General features: G+C 41.3%; 1 protein-coding gene across 1 annotated transcript in view; it reads right to left on the reverse strand.

The window, feature by feature from the left end:
- LOC126236008 (farnesol dehydrogenase-like) overlaps positions 1-20,369 on the reverse strand; it is a 106,127-nt gene that overhangs the window by 42,857 nt on the left and 42,901 nt on the right. Inside the window, exon 5 of the mRNA XM_049945016.1 lies at positions 9,819-9,965. Within this exon, the coding sequence (XP_049800973.1) occupies positions 9,819-9,965 (147 nt within the window). The remainder of the gene's footprint in view (positions 1-9,818; positions 9,966-20,369) is intronic.

Here is a 20,369-nt window from a genome sequence, read left to right on the forward strand (position 1 = left end):
AAGAGGATTGGGTCGGGTTGTTTGGGGGAGGAGACCAGACAGCGAGGTCATCGGTCTCATTAGATTAGGGAAGGACGGGGAAGGAAGTCGGCCGTGCCCTTTCAAAGGAAGCATCCCGGCATTTGCATGGAGCGATTTAGGGAAATCACAGAAAACCTAAATCAGGATGGCCGGACGCGGGATTGAACCGTCGTCCTCCCGAATGCGAGTCCAATGTGCTAGCCACTGCGCCACCTCGCTCGGTACTTCGCAAGAGCTGTGTGCAGTTTGCACAGTAAGTTCGCGTAGCCCACGTACGACTACGTAAGATGTTAAAACATTATCAAGCATAAGGAAAGTAGTCTTTTATGTTAAAATAAAATAAACAAACTTACAAAACAAACAGAAGGAGCAGTGTAATCTATTGACACTGGCGTGAAAGACAAATACTTCGTTCTTACAATGTTTTGTCGATTAAAGGGAATAAACAAGGGAGTGATGATTATATACACATAGATATTACAGAAATAATGAGAGGTAAAAATGTATTAAAAGATACAACTATTAAAATATGTACAAGCCGTGTGTATTTAATAGGCAGAGCCCTCTGGTTGGAATTTAAAACGACACCGTTGCCTAGACAATGTGAAGGTTGAGATGGCCGCCATGGTATCATAGAAGTGTGTACTGAAAAAGGACGCCCTTGTCATAGTAACATAACGGCCGAAGTGGCAGTCGAACAACCAAAGACGAACGCATGGGGACGCCGACTATGATCAAGGTATCGATTCAGGTCTATATCATCAAAGACGTTTGTACCGACGACTCATAAATAAACGCTGTAGACAAGTTACTTGGTACTTTCCAGGGTCATTATTGAGACCAAATATGGCGACACTTCTACTGTGAAAGCATCTGTTGTTGTCAAGGTGCCGTAGTGACAGAGTGGCAGATCGGTGTTGACGTTTTCATGGCATGGGCTTCTAAAAATTTGAATACATATATGACGTGTCGTTAGTAATACGATGATAAAAGGCTATACAGATCTTAATATCATTAGCATACATTAATGTTATTCTGTTAATTTACAGGAATGGAAATACAAAACATTAAACAGACAGATTGCGCCAGTAAGTTTTAATGTAGCAGAGGAGCCGCCAGTACCAGTCACGGGGGTAAACGCTATAAACTTTCTCTATTTTTAAACACCATATACAATAGTACTGTCTGTAATTTTAATACAACTTTTCCGTATCTTATTTTAAGGCCACATGTAATATGTAATAGTACAGTTTGTAACCTTACTGTTCCTACCTTTGCAGGACCAAAAAGTTCTGAAGATGGCTTGTAGATAAGCCGAAACTGGTTAATAAAGAAATATTATTGCGATTTCGACTGTCCATTTTTAAATACAGAATCAGTCGCTGCTCTCCGTGGACTATGTTGTCAAAATTTATGAACTTAAGTATGAATTGCCGAGTAATCATGAAGATGTGGATGTACACACGTTTCAAAAATGGGCGAACATCGACTGATCACACCAGAAAACGTTCTGAAGGCGAGGGATCTGATTCTGCAAGATCGTAGACACACCATTCAAGAAGTCTACAACATCATGGAGATAAGTTATGGTACATGCGAACTACTTCTGTCAGAAGGATTTACATGAAACGTTTGCCACTGTGTGTGTGTGCCATAACTACTTCTGGACGATCAACAACAATATCGTGTGAAAGTCTGCAGGGAACTTCAACAATCGCTTAGGACGATCCAGACTTTTAGTCAAAGATTGTCAGTGGCGAAGAAAGCTGGGTTTTAGCTATGACCCTGAAATTAAGCCGTGATTGTCGTAATGAAGAGTCCTTCCCATAGGCGAAAAAAAAAGCTCGACAAGTCAAGAGCAATATTAAGTGCTTGTTGATCTGTTTCGTATATTGACGTGACTGTTGATAAAAGAGATCGTCTCACCTACTCACAACGTCAATAAATAGTTTTGTCGCTTTACTCTAAGAGGTTTCAGAGAGGACATGAGGAGAAAACGCCAATAAGATGGCTTACGAACGACTGGATGCTCTTCCGAGACAATCAACGACCGCCTAAGGCCTGCATTGTTCAGAAATATTTTACTAAAGACAGGATGACACTACATTTCCCTACCCGCCATACTCACAACACATATCTTCGTGTGATTTCCTCCTCTTCCTCAAGCCGAAAAATCAAGCTGAAGCGGCAACTATTTGTTAGAGGGAAGATGATTTAAACGGAATCAAAGAGGGTACTAAACATATTTACAAAGAAACATTTCCGGAATGCATTTCAAAAGTGGCAGTGTCGTTGGGACCTGTTTATTCGTTCGAAGGTGGTGGTGCATTATACCAAGATGCACATAATAAATAATTTTAAATGTCGATGTTATAGTCTTCAGTCCGAAGGCTCGTTCGTGCCTCCAAGCTACTCCATCCAGTGCAAGCCTCTTCACCTCCAGATTACCACTGCAGCCTAGATCCAAAAATGGTTCAAATGGCTCTGAGCACTATGGGACTCAACTGCTGTGGTCATCAGTCCCCTAGAACTTAGAACTACTTAAACCTAACTAACCTAAGGACATCACACACACCCATGCCCGAGGCAGGATTCGAACCTGCGACCGTAGCAGACGCGCGGCTCCGGACTGGAGCGCCTAGAACCGCACCGCCACCGCGCAGCCTAGATCCCTTTGAACCTGTTTACTGCATCCATCTCAGAGTCTCCCTCTACGATTTTTAACCACAACACTTCCCTCCAATACTAAACTGGTGATTCCTTGGTTTCTCAGAACGTCTCCTATCAACTGATCTCTTCATTTGGTAAAGTGGTACCACAAATTTCTTATCTCTCCAACTGTGTCCGTACCTCCTTATCAGTTACGTGATCTGGCCATCTAATCTTCACCATTCCACTGTAACACCATATATCAACTGCTTCTGTTCTCGTCTTATCTGAACTGTTTATTGTTAGTGTTTCACTTCCATACAAGGGCACTCTCCAGACAAATACCTTCAGAAAAGACTTTCGAATACTTAAATATGTAATCGCTTTTAAGAGATCTCTTGCCATTGTCAGTCACATTTTATATCTTCCGTACTTCGTCCAGCATCACTAATATTGATGCCCAAACAGCAAAACTCATCTACTACTTTTAGTGTCTCGCTTCCTAATCTAATTCCTTCAACATCGCCTGATTTAATTACACTACATTATATTACGCCTGTTTTGCTTTTTTTTAATGTTCATCTTATATGCTACTTTCAGGACAATGTCTATTCCATTCAACTGCTCTTCCAAGTCTTTTGCAGTCTCTGACAGAATTACATCTACATCTACATCTATACTCCGCGAGCCACCTTACGGTGTGTGGCGGAGGGTACTTATTGTACCACTATCTGATCCCCCCTTCCCTGTTCCATTCACGAATTGTGCGTGGGAAGAACGACTGCTTGTAAGTCTCCGTATTTGCTCTAATTTCTCGGATTACGATTGGCAAACCACAAAGTTTATTTATTTATTTATTTATTGTTCTGTGGGACCAAATTAAGGAGTCAATACATGAAATTATAACACGATAGTAGAAATAGATAAAATGAAATATAAGAAACATATTTAGGCGACAAGTCGTAAGTTTAAATAAAGAAAATCAGCAATGTAACACTGGAATTTGCTTAATTTTTTTAGCTCTTCCAGGAGCTCCTCGACAGAATAGAAGGAGTGAGCCATGAGGAAACTCCAGTTTAGACTTAAAAGAGTTTGGGCTACTGCTAAGATTTTTGAGTTCTTGTGGTAGCTTATTGAAAATGGATGCAGCAGAATACTGCACTCCTTTCTGCACAAGAGTCAAGGAAGTGCATTCCACATGCAGATTTGATTTCTGCCTAGTATTAACTGAGTGAAAGCTGCTAACTCTTGGGAATAAGCTAATATTGCTAACAACAAACGACATTAAAGAAAATATATACTGTAAGGGCAATGTCAGAATTCCCAGATTATTGAATAGGGGTCGACAAGAGGTTCTCGAACTTGCACCACATATAGCTCGAACAGCCCGTTTTTGAGCCAAAAATACCCTTTTTGAATCAGAAGAATTACCCCAAAAGATAATACCATATGACATAAGCGTATGAAAATATGCGAAGTAGACTACTTTTCATATTGAACTGTCACTTATTTCAGATACTGTTCTAATGGTAAATAAAGCAGCATTTAGTTCCTGAACAAGATCCTGAACATGATCCTGAACATGGGCTTTCCACGACAGCTTACTATCTATCCGAACGCCTAGGAACTTTAACTGTTCCGTCTCGCTTATAATATGCCCATTCTGTCTGATCAAAATACCGGTTCTTGTTGAATTGTGAGTTCAAAACTGAGTCTTACTGTGATTTAGCATCAAGTTATTTTCCACAAGCCATGTACTTATTTCATGAACTACATTACTTGATACTGTTTCAATATTACACACAAGATCCCTCACTACCAAGCTGGTGTCATCACCAAACAGAAATATTTTTGAATCACCTGTAATACTAGAAGGCATATCATTTATATAAATAAGAAACAGCAGTGGCCCCAGCACTGACCCTTGGGGAACGTCCCACTTAACAGTGCCCCATTGGAACTGAACATCACTACCACTCTCAATATTGCAGAGAATTACCTTCTGCTTTCTGTTCTTAAAGTAAGAGGCGAACCAATTGTAAGCTACTTCCCTTACTCCATAATGGTCCAACTTCTGCAGTAATATTTTGTGGTTAACATAGTCAAAAGCCTTCGTTAAATCAAAGAAAACACCTAACGTTCGCAACCTTTTATTTAATCCGTCCAAAACCTCACAGAGAAAAGAGAATATAGCATTTTCAGTTGTTAAACCATTTCTAAAACGAAACTGTACATTCGATAGCAAATTATGTGAATTTAAATGTTCCAGTAACCTTGTATATACAACCTTCTCGATAACTTTAGCAAATTGTCAACATTATCTCTGTCTCCCTTTTGAGAATGTGGCTTCACTACCGAGTACTTTAATTGGTCAGGAAACTGACCACCCCTAAAGGAAAAGTTACAGATATGGCTAAGTACTGGGCTAACATACATAGAACAATATGTACTTCAGTATTCTGCTAGATACCCCATCATATCCATGAGAGCTCTTGGTCTTTAGTGATTTAATTATTAACTCAATCTCCCTCTTGTCAGTATCATGGAGGAGCATTTCAGGTAATAGTCTTGGAACACTTTTTTCTAAGAGCGCTATATGATTCCCTGTTGGGACTAGGTTTCTATTTAGTTCACCTGCTATATTCAGAAAGTGATTATTAAATACTGTACATATATGCGACTTATCAGTAACAGGGACATTCACACTATGCACTGATTCTATATCCTCGACCTGTCTCTGCAGATCAGCCACTTCCTTTACGACTGACCATATGGTTTTAATTTTATCCTGAGACTTAGCTATTCTATCTGCATACCACATACTTTTTGCCTTCCTAATATCATTTTTAAGCACCATATAATACTGTTTGTAATGGGCTGCTGCATTTAGATTTTGACTGTTTCTAACATATTGATATAATTGCCACTTTCTTCTACAAGATATTCTTATACCTCTAGTCAGCCACCCAGGCTGCCTGTTTGTGCTAGTACCCTGTTTTGAACGTTCTAACAGAAAGCAGCTTTCAAAGAGCACGAGAAAATTCTTGAGAAAAAGCATTATATTTATCGTTTACTGTATCAGCAGTTTTTATTGCTTCTACCTGAACTTAATTCCTTCCTCAGTTTTTTTTTTCCTTCGGTTTGCTTTACTCCTTCCCCAATGCACAGACTGAACAAAACTGGAAACAGGCTACAAGCCTGTGTCACTCTCTTCTCTCAGCCACAGTTTCCCTTTCGTGCCTATCAACTCTCCGAGGGCTATCAGTAGTTCTGACGGAATGTCGTCAATTCCAGGGACCTTGTTTCGACTTCAGTGCTTTTTCAAATTCTTCTCGCAGTAGCTTATCTCTCATCTCATCTTCCTGTACACCCAGTTGTCTTTCTATAATATTGCCTTCAAGTTCATTTCTCTTGTAGAGCCCCTCTGTATACTCATTCCACCTTTCAGCTTTCCGTTCTTCCCTTAAGCCGTCGGCACACGGACCGTGCATCCGAACGTTGAGCGTTGAGCGTGCCAAGTTTATGACGTCACAGCGTGGAGGAGCACGTTCGGGAGTCTTTCCGAACGTGCAGAGCAATATCTGGCATGTCAGATATTCTGAGCGTGCGTCTGAGCGTTGACCAATGAGATGGCACAACGCCACCTACGTCACACACACGCCGTCTCCCTTCAGTTCAGAGTTGTGGGGCGCCATATTGGCATTCATTTCAGGCTTATACGTATATATGCCGTTTCTGAGAACCAGCAAATTGAGAATCACTGGAAAATCTGTTGTTAACTGTGTGATTTGTTCCAATAAAATAATGAGAAATATCATATTCGTAGCAAAAGAATTAACAATAACTTGGGTATTTTGAGAGTAGTCTATTTTAAGGCAGCCACACACTGAAGATCCACCCAAAACGCATTGTTCTTGGTACAGTTTGTTATAATTAAATTTCAGTTAGTAACATAGCCACGATTAAGGTTTCCAGCAAGGGTAAGATAATATGATTAGTTGCTAACAGTTGGATGTTGGTTTAGCGTAGTGAGCAGCGTCAATGTCCCTTAATAAATGTTTGAATGGGCGGTGGTTCATGTCTTGACAATACCACTTTTTTTTCGTAACATTGGCGTTTTTATTAGGTTGTGATACTTTATTATTAGTTTAATATAAGTATATACTATAATATTTGACGTTATATAATTATAAGTTCACCTCTTTTTGAGGGGTGACTTTGTTGGATTAGCTTAATTTAAAGGACAGCTTGCGCTATTTGTGTAAAGATATTTTGCTCCTTTTTCTTTTACGCTTCGTAATTCGCGTGTTGCAAAGATTCTGCTACTGGGCAGGAACAGTGAGTGATCAAGTAAGACTGACCTTGGGGTTTTACTAAAATGTGGGAGTGACGAAATAATGTATATCTTATGCGGAGAAGTATTCCACATTTGTACCGCACTGTTTGTAATGGAACTTTTATAAGCCTGTGTCCTTACTGATTGGACACGGTACTTTCCTTTTCGTGGACGATGGAGGAAATGTGCGTTTTAATAGAGATAATGTGGGAATTTTACGCTCGCCCGTTGAGTAAACAGTGTGATTTACGAACTAGAAACATCTCTCAACTGCCGCTGGAGTGCATTGCTATCGCGTTTACCACGTTGGGGCCCACGTATCGTATGCACGAGTCGCATCGTTCCTAGGCGTTCAGCAGCACGTTGGACTTGGCACGCTCGACGTTAACGTTCGACAGCACGGTCCGTGTGCCGACGGCTTTAGGATTGGTTTCCCATCTGAGCTCTTGATGTTGCTACAGCAGCTTCTCTTTTCTCCATGGGCCTTTTTAATTTTCACACAGGCAGTATCTGTCTTTCCCCTAGTGATACATGCTTCCATATCCTTACATTTGTCCTATAGACATTTGTCCTCTAGCCATTCCTAGTTAGCTATTTTTCAGTCCCTGTTAATCTCATTTTTCGCTACATTTTCATATATTCTCCTTTCATGAATTAAATTCTATATCTCCTGTGACATCTGTGGATTTGTGCTAGGCCTTATTTTTTTATCTATTTGACCCTCTGCTATCTTCACTATTTCATCTCTCGAAGCTACCCATTCGTCTTCTAGTGTTTGAAATAATACAGTTCTGCATATCTAGCGGCACTATGTTGTTGTTGTTGTTGTTGTGGTCCTCAGTCCTGAGACTGGTTTGATGCAGCTCTCCATGCTACTCTATCCTGTGCAAGCTTCTTCATCTCCCAGTACCTACTGCAACTTACATCCTTCTGAATCTGCTTAGTGTATTGATCTCTTGGTCTCCCTCTACGATTTTTACCCTCCACGCTGCCCTCCAATGCTAAATTTGTGATCCCTTGATGCCTCAAAACATGTCCTACCAACCGATCCCTTCTTCTAGTCAAGTTGTGCCACGAACTTCTCTTCTCCCCAATCCTATTCAATACCTCCTCATTAGTTACGTGATCTACCCACCTTATCTTCAGCATTCTTCTGTAGCACCACATTTCGAAAGCTTCTATTCTCTTCTTGTCCAAACTGGTTATCGTCCATGTTTCACTTCCATACATGGCTACACTCCATTCAAATACTTTCAGAAACGACTTCCTGACACTTAAATCTATACTCGATGTTAACAAATTTCTCTTCTTCAGAAAAGATTTCCTTGCCATTGCCAGTCTACATTTTATATCCTCTCTACTTCGACCATCATCAGTTATTTTACTCCCTAAATAGCAAAACTCCTTTACTACTTTAAGTGTCTCATTTCCTAATCTAATCCCCTCAGCATCACCCGATTTAATTTGACTACATTCCATTATCCTCGTTTTGCTTTTGTTGATGTTCATCTTAGACCCTCCTTTCAAGACACTGTCCATTCCGTTCAACTGCTCTTCCAAGTCCTTTGCTATCTCTGACAGAATTACAATGTCATCGGCGAACCTCAAAGTTTTTACTTCTTCTCCATGAATTTTAATACCTACTCCGAATTTTTCTTTTGTTTCCTTTACTGCTTGCTCAATATACAGATTGAATAACATCGGGGAGAGGCTACAACCCTGTCTCACTCCTTTCCCAACCACTGCTTCCCTTTCATGCCCCTCGACTCTTATAACTGCCATCTGGTTTCTGTACAAATTGTAAATACCCTTTCGCTCCTTATATTTTACCCCTGCCAGTGATAAATGTAGCACATGGTGAGGAAATAATAAATACGGTGGAAACTTCAAAATCGTTATGTGTCTATACTGACGATGATTTAAACTGGAAAAAGCACATTTTGGAACCCCTAAAGCAATTTAGTTCAGCCAGATTTGCACTTAGATTCATTGCAAATCTTGGGGAGAGACAAATCGGTAAGCTGACATATTTTGCGTATTTTGATTCAATAGTGTCGTATGGAATAATGAGTTAACTCATCTTTAAGAAAGAAAGTCTTCATGGCTCAAAAATCTGCTGTAAGAACAATACTTGGTGTTCATCCACGATCATCTTGTAGAAGTCTGTTTAAGCAGTTGGGCATTCTGACTACTGCTTCACAGTATATTTATTCCCTCATTGATTTCGTTGTAAATAGTTGACTACAGTTCAAAAGGAACAATGATGCACATAATTACAAGACATTCATTACTCCACGTTAAGACTATCTTTAGCACGAAAAGGAGTGAACAATGCTGGAACAAAATTTTTTGATCAGTTACCAGGTGATATAAAATGTCTGAAAGACAGTAAAGTATAATTTGAAAACAAACTGAAAAATGTTTCTCCTTGACTACGCCTCCTATTACGTAAGAGAATTTGTGTCATTGTAATATGTAAAAGGTGGTGGGTAGGAATTACTTAGATCTGTATATTTAAATAAATCAGTAAATTAAATAAAAGAAAAAAGGTTATAAATGTTCAGCACGTAGCCATACTTACAAGTTAGTTAGTCATGTGAATGTAAAATGAGTCGTTCCACGTCATTACGATTTATTGTGCTAAATGATTCCTGGGATATGAAGTTAACGCGTATATTTCGGGAACTTTGTGATGCCATACTGTACATGAGTTGCGGCCTGTGCCGTTCTAAATCAGTCCTTCGCTCCAAGGACGTGCTGTGTATTGTGGTCAGAGAGAAGTAAAGGCGGTACCCGGCGCAGCTGCGCTTACCTGCACGTGCGGGGGCGTGCTGAGGGCGTAGAGCAGCGCGTCAGCCACGTCCTCAGGACGCAGGTGCGGCCGCGACAGCACGGCCTCGCGGGTCAGCACTTTGAAGTCGTGGAAGACGTCGGTCAGCACCAGGCCGGGGCTGATCACCTGCGGCACCACAGGGGGTGGAGTCAGCGGGGAGGACACAGCAGCAGCAGGGTAAACATTTCAAGATGTACTAGACTGCGATGCGACGTCAAAAAGTAAGTTCCACGTTATTACGACGGGGCAAGCAACATCTATTCAACGCCGAGTGAAACAGATACAAGGAGCGTTCAATAAATAATGCGACACATATTTCTCTCAGCCAATTTCGGTTCAAAAAAGGCTGAATTTGTTGTCGGACATCATGGAATATTCCCGCTTCAGTCCCTATAAAGGGACGTTAAATAAGTAATGCGACACATATTTTTCTCGGCCAATTTCGGTTCAAAAATGCTGAATTTGTTGTGGGACATCATGGAATATTCCCGCTCCAGTCCCTATAATTTCATGAAGTTGCGAAAGTGGCGGCCCTATACGCAGCCTACAAAATGACGTCTGTAACGGGGTGCGTTCCAAGCAGAGAGCTGTCACTGAGCTACTTCTGGCGGAAAACAAAAGCATCGCAGATATATTCATAGGCGCTTTCAGAATGTCAAAGGAGACCTGGAAATGAACAAAAGCACAGTGAGTCGTTGGGCGAGGCGTCAGTCATTATCGCGACAAGGTAGCACAAGTGTGACTCTTGCGGTGTTGGAACGTGCGGACACTCTCATTGGATGGGATCGTCGAATCACCATGAAACACCCTGCTGCTCAACTGAACGTCTCTGCTGGTATTGGCGACAGATTCGTCCGCCAGTTGGGGTACTCAGAACTGTGCGCCCGCTGGGTTCCTCACCGCCTAACAGAAGACCATAAAGAGCAACGAAGAACTCTCTGTACGAAACTGCTCGCGCTTTACACGGCTGATTGTGAGAATTTTTCGTCACATTTGATCAAACATGGGTTCATCACATCGAACCGGAAACAAAACGGCAATCCGAGGAACTGCGCCACATCACCTTTCCTCTGGGAAAAATAGTTCAAAGCCTCACCTTTAGCCGGTAAAGTCGTGGCGACGGTCTCCTGGGACTCTGAAGGAATTATTCTGTATGATGTCCCACTTCATGGTGCAACGATCAACTCTGAAGTGACTGTGCTACCCTCAAGAAATTGAAGAAACTACTCCAGCGTGTTCTTAGCCAGAAAAATGCAAAAGAACTTCCCCTTCTCCATGACAGCACAAGGCTTCATACAACTTTGCGTAACCGAGAGCAGCTGACAAAACTGCATTGGACTGTTCTTACTCATCCGCCCTATTGTCCAGATCTCACACCTGTTTGGCCCAGGGAAGGATGCACTCCGCGGGAAGCGTGCCTGAATGAGGGACAGGCTATGATGCAGCAAGACATTGCCTGTAACGTTGACCAGTAGAGTTGTAAGAGGTCCATGACTAAGGAATTTATTGTTAGCGCACTTGAGCAGATTCGATGGATTGCTCACGCGCTGCCTGCGATATGTTAGCTACAATAGAATCGCAGAAGAGAGATCAGTGTCGGCAGCTATAGTAGTAATAGCTCGCAGTCGGGCGGTTGGGTCTGGTCGCTCGTAGAGAGCAGTTGTCGAGTTGTATAGCTCACAGAGATCACTTGTGTCCTGGAGTTCGGACAATGGAGTCCAGTAGTCGTGTTTTGTAGCTCGAGAAGAGCAGTGGAGTTATGGAATTACCAAGGCCGGTTTTGGAGAACGATGGCGGTGCTTGAGCGATGTAGTATAAGGTAAAAGCAAAATATTGTTGTTCTTATTGCCGCGGAAGTTTGTTAATTGCTACAACTGATTTTTGTACTATTGTTATATCAAAGTCCCATGTAAATGCTTTTCAAAAATCTTGCAATAATAATCTTTCTTATAAAGATAACTTTTGACAGTCATTCATCTCAATTTAAAGTTTTTACTAATTTCTCCTATCCATAGTCATCCCATTTATCGTCAAGAAAATCAACTGTTTTTCATACATAAGGCAGAATATAGTGGCCAGCACTGTACTGGGCTGTGCCAGAAAAATTTCTTACAGGAGCAGATATATATGCGTTATTCGGCGACATCACTGAGGAAAGAATTTTCAGTTTATTCAGAATAATTTTTCAGGGCCATGACGCAGCATTGCTGACGTCCAGATTTACCAGTTTAGAGTCACAGTCAGTTAATTATTGAAAGGTTACATTACGAGATTTCTTTTGAAAAGTTTTATATGAGTCACATTTTTATTGGGAGGTTAGTCCCTTGTTATTGGTAGGTTACGGAATTTATTTATCTGTTGGGAGGTTACAGAATGGTACCACTCGGCAATACAGGCCCTTCCAGTAAGGTGGCGTAAGGCTGTCGCGTTGAACGGAGATTATGTTGAAAAATAGGATTTTGTAGCCAAATGTGTGGGGGAAATAATATGGTGTATTGGAATCCTGAACAAAAACCAACCTGCTTTCAGAAAAAAACGTCTTGCATTACTCCTTGAACGCCTCTCGTACATGTCCCTGTGGTATTTTTCAACGTAGTCACCAAGTCTCTGTAACCGACGGTCGCAACGTACTAACACTCTTCCAGTTCCTCGGCGATAGAAATCCGCACCTTTGCGTTCTCATCATCGGCAAACCTGCGACTGCTGCCATTGCCCGAACATTGTCGCCTGACGACGACGTCGATGGCCTTCCTTCCCGACCAGCATCGCACACACGTGCGCGACTTAGCCAAGTTGTTGGCACCATTTCACTACGACACTGCGCTTGGTCCGTATACCGCCAGAATTACACTGCGAATCTATGTCCAACTCACACATTTTACCGACAAGAATCTTAGTGCCCCTCGTACTTCAAATTTGTAGTACGCGTCCAGTTGTCCCTCCATCACATTTAAACACTGTGATACACCTGTTGGCCGCACGGCAGCAGAACCGTGTCTGCAGGAAACCTGGAGTGCGTACTCCTTTCTAACAATGTGTCTTGGTACACATGGTTCCTAGGGTGGGGACGACATGTGCAGCTTACCCTCTGAAGTCACCTCGTACCAGCAGCGTCAGACAAGTCTTTCTTTCCAAGCCGGCGTGCTCACAAGCAGGTTGCGTTAAGTAAGGCGTAGCCAACTACTCAAATGTTAGAACACGTCAACAGGACTACGGAAGCAAGGGCGTTCGCTTGTTTCGAAATCTGGGACGTTCCTCCGTATACTCCTTGGAGTAGGGATGGGAAAAAACAGACTGATTCAAACCGATACCAGTGTTATAGTTCTGAATAACCGGTATTTTTCGGTCTTTATTTCATCTTCAGATAGTGAGGGAGACGAAAATTTAATACTCATGGGTGACTGGAATTCGATAGTAGTAAAAGGAAGAGAAGGAAACTTAGTAGGTGACTATGGATTGGGGGCAAGAAATGAAAGAGGAAGCCGCCTGGTAGGATTTTCCACAGAGCATAACTTAATCATAGCTAACGCTTGGTTCAAGAATCATAAAAGAAGGTTGTATACATGGAAGAAGTCTGGAGATACTGACAAGTTTCAGATAGATTATATAATGGTAAGACAGAGATTTAGGAACCAGGTTTTAAATTGTAAGACACTTCCAGGGGCAGATGTGGACTCTGACCACAATCTATTGGTTATGAACTGTAGGTTAAAACTGAAGAAATTGCAAAAAGGTGGGAATTTAAGGAGATGGGACCTGGTTAAACTGACTAAACCAAAGGTTGTGCAGAGTTTCAGGGAGAGCATAAGGTAACAATTGAGAAGAATGGGGGAAAGAAACACAGTAGAAGAAGAATGGGTAGCTTTGAGGGATGAAGTAGTGAAGGCAGAAGAGGATCAACTAGGTGAAAAGACGCGACCTAGTAGAAATCCTTGGGTAACAGAAGAAATATTGAATTTAATTGATGAAAGGAGAAAATATAAAAATGCAGTAAATGAAGCAGGCAAAAAGGAATACAAACGTCTCAAAAATGATATCGACAGGAAGTGCAAAATGGCTAAGCAGGGATGGCTAGAGGACAAATGTAAGGGTGTAGAGGCTTATCTCACTAGGGGTAAGATAGATACTGCCTACAGGAAAATTAAAGAGACCTTTGGAGAAAAGAGAACCACTTGTATGAATATCAAGAGCTCAGATGGAAACCCAGTTCTAAGCAAAGAAGAGAAAGCAGAAAGGTGGAAGGAGTATATAGAGGGTCTATACAAGGGCGATGTACTTGAGGACAATATTATGGAAATAGAAGAGGATGTAGATGAAGATGAAATGGGAGATACGGTAACTGCGTGAAGAGTTTGACAGAGCACTGAAAGACCTGAGTCGAAACAAGGCCCCGGGAGTAGACAACATTCCATTCGAACAACATTTCATCTCAGTTATAACAGATATTTTTCCTTTTTTACTGATGACCTGGTATAAAACCGATATATCAGGTTACCACAGCAATGTCCTAAAATGTTTGGTTTAATATAAAACCTTTTTAAAAAGAAGTTTTTGTATGTCCATCCTTTTGACTGGAGGTCTTGGGGGCTACGGCCGTTCACCATTGTAAGGAAATGAATCGCCTACAGCCGTCCTTATGATCTTATTTATTGTGTAGCTACCAGTTTAGGACGTTGCTCGTGCTGAAGGGGCTATCACGATCCACGCATATACTGCATCAGTTGCCAACAATACTGGATTACGTAGGCTATATGTAACTGTGATGTCAGCACTCCAACCATCAACTGCCAGCTGAGTTGGTATGCTGACATCACAGTTACAAATCAAATGGCTCCAAGCACTATGGGACTCAACATCTGGGGTCATCAGTCCCCTAGACTTAGAACTGCTTAAACCTAACTAACTTAAGGACATCACACACACCCATGCCCGAAGCAGGATTCGAACCTGCGACCGTAGCAGCAGCGCGGTTCCGGACTGAAGCGCCTAGAACCACTCGGCCATCACAGTTACAGATAGCCTGCGTAATCCAGTTATGTTGGCCACTGATGCAGTATATATGTGGATCGTAATAACCCCTTCAGCATCAACTACAACCTGAAGATGGCGCACTGCAGTGCCGAAACCGGTAGCTACACAATAAACAAGAACATAAGGATGGCTGTAGGCGTTTCATTTTCTCACAACTTTTAGAAAGAAGTTTGGCAGGAGGTATTGTGGCTTCTGAAATACTGGTATCGTCTCTGAATGATGACCGTTTCTAATGAAAGGAGTCAGAGTGCAGATCAAAACATTATAGAGCGAGTATTTATGAACACAGTGGACGATAAAATTCGACATTGCGTTAATTCATTATCAAAATTTTAACTATTGTCATGTAATTGTTACTGGCAAATGTTATATTTTGCCTACTATCTCAATTGTTCATTTGAGTCTTTTGATGGAGCATGTTTGCTTTTTTCAGCAAAAACTCAGTTCTATTTAAATTCCTGCTAAAAATTATATATATATATATATATATATATATATATATATATATATATATATATATATATATATATATACACGAAAGAGAAAGGAAAGGAAAGTTTGGCAAGAGCAACAAATTAAAAATTTAACAATTCATCCACAGTTTATAATAAAAATACAAAGCAGTTAATCTGAAGCCTCTGTCTACATAACATGGGTTTATCTGCTTTCAGCCCTAAGAAAAGGATAACATAACACGAGAAATAGAGTTCTTCGACCTCAGTTTGCACCCTGTAGCACTGACTATTCGTAATGCCCAAATGGTCGTATGATCCTCGATTATAACGAACGTAGTTTCTTTACAGACATTTAAAAAATTGTAATCAGTAGGAGAATACTGGTGAATTTTTTACAGTATTCAGCCCCTCGTTATTTTTCGATGAAAGCAGTGAACAGTAGACGTATTATGTTTCCTTTTACTTGCCTACTTCGTCTGATATTTTGATTCTACGTATACGGAAACGTATAACGCAAAAATCTGAGTGAGTCTTAGTATTTTTCGATCTTCGTTCAATGTCTGCGAAAATAAAAAACAGAAATTCGGCCATTTCAGAAACCGGTTATTCTGAGCGGTTTCAACAGTCATGTTAAACTGGACGAAAAAAAAAAACAGGTGTAACCGAAAACCTGTTGTATCAGCCACAACCGCCATCCCTACCTTGGAGCTTCCATAGTGTCGCTGGGTATAATTCATGTATTCTTAGTTATCCACAGAAGGAATCTGAATCAGACTCACAACGTTTTGTGCTTCATGTAGTGGTAAAATTCACGATTTTCACGCTGGATGAGGTCATAGTTGAGGGAAAATCAATTGTGGCAGTTTTACAACCATTTTTTGAGGGTAAAATTTTTTGTGCAAACGAATTACTCGTATTTTTAGTGCCCTTTAGTAGCGCCACAGAGGAGCTACCTGTTATCAATTCTACCGAGCTGCAGCAGTTATCTGTATGTGTTCTGGAAGTAACTAGTACGTAAACAAGCTATCAAAAATGTATGCATGACATTTATGAATAAGTGCTGTCGTAATGCTAAAAGCAGGTGTTTTAGTACTACGAAAGATTTGTTCGTTTGGCAGACCTTCTAGATAAGGTTTAAACAAGTGACGAAAATACAGCTGTCAAAAATATGTAAACCATCATTTCAACAAGTACATTTTATATAAGAAACATAAAACTATTTGTGTAATATTAATATCCATTAACCTATGTATTCCCACCGGCTCAAAAACGACCCTGCTGAAACCTGGCAAGGACGCCTGCACATAGGCTGACCCGCACAACACATGTGCCAGTCCATTAGCGCCGAGCTTTCTGGCTCCTATAGCAACAGAAGTAGAAATGAAGGAGGGGCCGCAGCTGTTTGCAGCCTAATTTCCTGCGTCAAGGATACGACGGAAATAGGCACAAGCTACAGTCCATGCGCCGACTGGGTAGATGAAGTACACCAGTGGCAAAAAACAGTCAATACCGTCACTGCGCGATAGCGATGGAAATGTTACCGAAGATGGTGCCACTGAAGCGGAGTTACTAAATACAGTTTTCCGTAATTCCTTCACGAAAGAAGACGAAGCAAATATTCCAGAATTCGAAACCAGAACAGTTGTTAGCACGAGTGACATAAAATTAGATATCTTAGGTGTTGCGAAACAAATTAGGCCGGCCAGAGTGGCCGAGCGGTTCTAGGCGCTACAGTCTGGAACCGCGCGACCGCTACAGTCGCAGGTTCGAATCCTGCCTCGGGCATGGATGTGTGTGATGTCATTAGGTTAGTTAAGTTTAAGTAGTTCTGAGTTCTAGGGGACTGATGACCACAGCAGTTAAGTCCCATAGTGCTCAGAGACATTTGAACAACTCAAATTACTTAAGAAAGGCAAGTCTTCCGGTCCAGATGGTATACCAATCACGTTTGTTTCAGAGTATGCAGACACAATAGCGCCTTTCTTAGCAATCATATGCAACCACTCACTTGACGAAAGGTCTGATCCTAAAGACTGGAAAGTAGCACAGGCCACACGAATATTCAAGAAAGGAAATAGGAGTAACCCATTGAATTACAGACCCATATCACTGACCTTGATTTGCAGTAGGATTTTGGAGCATATACTGCACGCGAACATTATGAATCACTTTGAAGAAAACGACTTATTGATACATAACCCACACGGAATCAGAAAATATCGTTCTTGTGCAACACAGCTAGCTCTTTATTCCCATGAAGTAACGAGTGCTGTCGACAAGGGATCTCAGATCGATTACATGTTCCTAGATTTCCAGAAGGCTTTTGATACCGTTCCTCACAAGCGACTGTTAATCAAATTGCGTGCATATGGAATATCGTCTCGGTTGTGTGACTGGATTCGTGATTTCCTCTCAGAGAGGTCACAGATTTAGAGAGAATTTCTGTATGGTGCGAAAAGTGGCAATTAGCACTAAACAAAGAAAAGGGCGAGGTCATCCATATGGGTACTAAGAGAAATCCGATAAATTTTTGGTACACGATAAATCGCACAAATCTAAAGGCTGTCAATTCGACTAAATACCTAGGAATTACAGTTACGAGCAACTTAAATTGGAAATACCACATAGATAATATTGTGGGGAAGGCGAAACAAAGAATGCGCTTTGTTGGCGGAACACTTAGAAGATGCGACAAACCCACTAAAGAGACAGCCTACATTACACTTGTCCTTCCTCTGCTGGAATACTGCTTCGCAGTATGGGATCCTTACCAGGTAGGATTGACGGAGGACATCGAGAAAGAGCAAAGAAGGGCAGTTCGTTTCGTGTTGTCGCGCAGTAGAGGTGAGAGTGTCACTGATATGGTACGCGAGTTGGGATGGCAGTCACTGAAACAAAGGCGGTTTACTTTGCGGCGAGATCTATTTACGAAATTTCAATCACCAACTTTCTCTTCCGAATGTACATATATTTTGTTGACACCCACCTACGTAGAGAAAAATGATCATCATAATAAAATAAGAGAAATCAGAACTCGAACGGAAAGATTTAGGTGTTCCTTTCTCCCACGAGCCATTCGAGAGTGGAATGGTAGAGAAGTAGTATGAAAATGGTTCGATGAACCCTCTGCCAGGCACTTAAGTGTGAATTGCAGAGTAATCATGTAGATGTAGATGTAGATGAATAATTTCAGATAATAGTTATTAGTGCACGTTGGTACAAGTCGATTTTTGGAAAAAGTTTGTGACCGAGTGCATACAGTTGTAGGCATTTCATATGTATTAAGTTATTTCTTGGTCAAATTCTGCTGTAGTTAATTATATATGTGATTTGGAGATCTAAATACGAATTATTCTTAGATAATTTATTTTTCTAATTGAAATCAGTTGAAATATATTTGTGGATCTGTAACTACCCCATGAGAATATATTATGCTTGACATTCTTATTATTTTATTTCTTATGTCCAGTAACGTGCTTACTACTAATGAAATAGCCGAATTACTGGAGGGTGTAGGTGAGATAAAGATGTCCAAGGCATAGATGTTTACATGGCTCCACCTCGCAGAGGTACAACATCAGACAGAAACACCGGAGGTTTGTGACGGCATAAATAGGTTGAAAGGAAATCAGTTACTCGTCCCAGCCAAGATGGCAGTACTACAACACAAAAAGTATTATCATGACGCAACCATCAGTAGGGGGACTAAGTGTGTTTCAGTGCATTTTGTTAGTACAGGTTGCTTATATCAAGGGCAGATATGCACTCAGGGGAAAACCTATTGTTCTCCATTGATTGACGTTAGTCAGCCAAACTGATAAGAGTGAGAGGGGCTATTCCAATAACTCAGACCTTAAAGCAGGGCTTAACAACTGGCCGGTTTTGAGCGCGAGTACTCGCGTCTGCTCAAGCACGTGCTCGCGAGCAGGTGCAAGGTCGCTGAGTAGGGAGGGAGGGGAAATGCGCGCGCACGTTTGAATAGGGCCGCAGCGTGCCTATTGAATTCGCGCCGACTGTGTAACGTTTAAAGTACTACGATCAGCTCTTAACAGTCACTTCGCTGGTTACGAATCATGTCAAGTCTCCGTTGTGTAACCCCAACCATGCTTTCGCAGTTCAACCCCCATTGGGAGGAATTGTATCTGTTTACAGAAAAAGATGGTGTTGCAAAATGTTTAGCATGTCACAAAACGCTGAATTCTTTTAGGAAATTTGATTCGCAGCGACATTATATGTTGTACCACGCGAAAGACTACGGAAGTGGAAAATGTGATGGACCAGATCGTGCACAGGACGTTATTAAACTTAAAAGGAAGCTATCCGAAGATGATCTGGACGACGAAGAAAAATCAACTGAGGCAGCTCTCAGAGCGAGTTACAAAATTGCTTTGCTTTTAGCAAAATCCCAGCGCCCCTTCACTGATGGCGATTTAATAAAAGAATGTTTGGTAGTTGCAGCGGAACATTTGTGTCCATCTCAAGTTGAACAGTTTCGGATTGTGCCATTATCTAACATGACCATTATGTGTCGCATACAGGACATGGCAGACGACATCCAGAGCCAGCTTGCAAATATCTGTAAAGATTTTATGGCGTATTCTCTAGCTCTGGATGAAAGTGTTGATATCACTGGAACACCGCAGCTTGCCATATTTATTAGAGGTGTTAATAGAGATCTTCAGGTGAAGGAGGATCTCTTCGATGTAGTAGCCATGAAGAACACTACAACCGGAGGTGATATTTTAAGTAGTGTTGAAGAAAGTGTTGAAAATATAGGATTGTCGTGGAATTCTTTAGTTTCAGTGTCTACAGACGGTGAACCAGCGATGACAGGGAAAAAAATCAGGTTTCGTTGCGCTGTTGAAGGAGAAAATGCAAAAGCCGACTGTGCTGAATGAAATAAGGGGCGTTCACTGTGTGAGCCACCAGGAAAACTTATGTGCAGAGAGTATCACTCTAAAAAATGTGATGAGTGTTGTTGTTCGTACAACCAATTATATAAGGAAGCATGGGCTACAACACAGGCAATTTAAAAGCTTTCTTG

The sequence above is a fragment of the Schistocerca nitens genome, chromosome 2 (genome assembly GCF_023898315.1).
Source record: "Schistocerca nitens isolate TAMUIC-IGC-003100 chromosome 2, iqSchNite1.1, whole genome shotgun sequence".
In the NCBI taxonomy this organism is placed as follows: Eukaryota; Metazoa; Arthropoda; class Insecta; order Orthoptera; family Acrididae; genus Schistocerca; species Schistocerca nitens.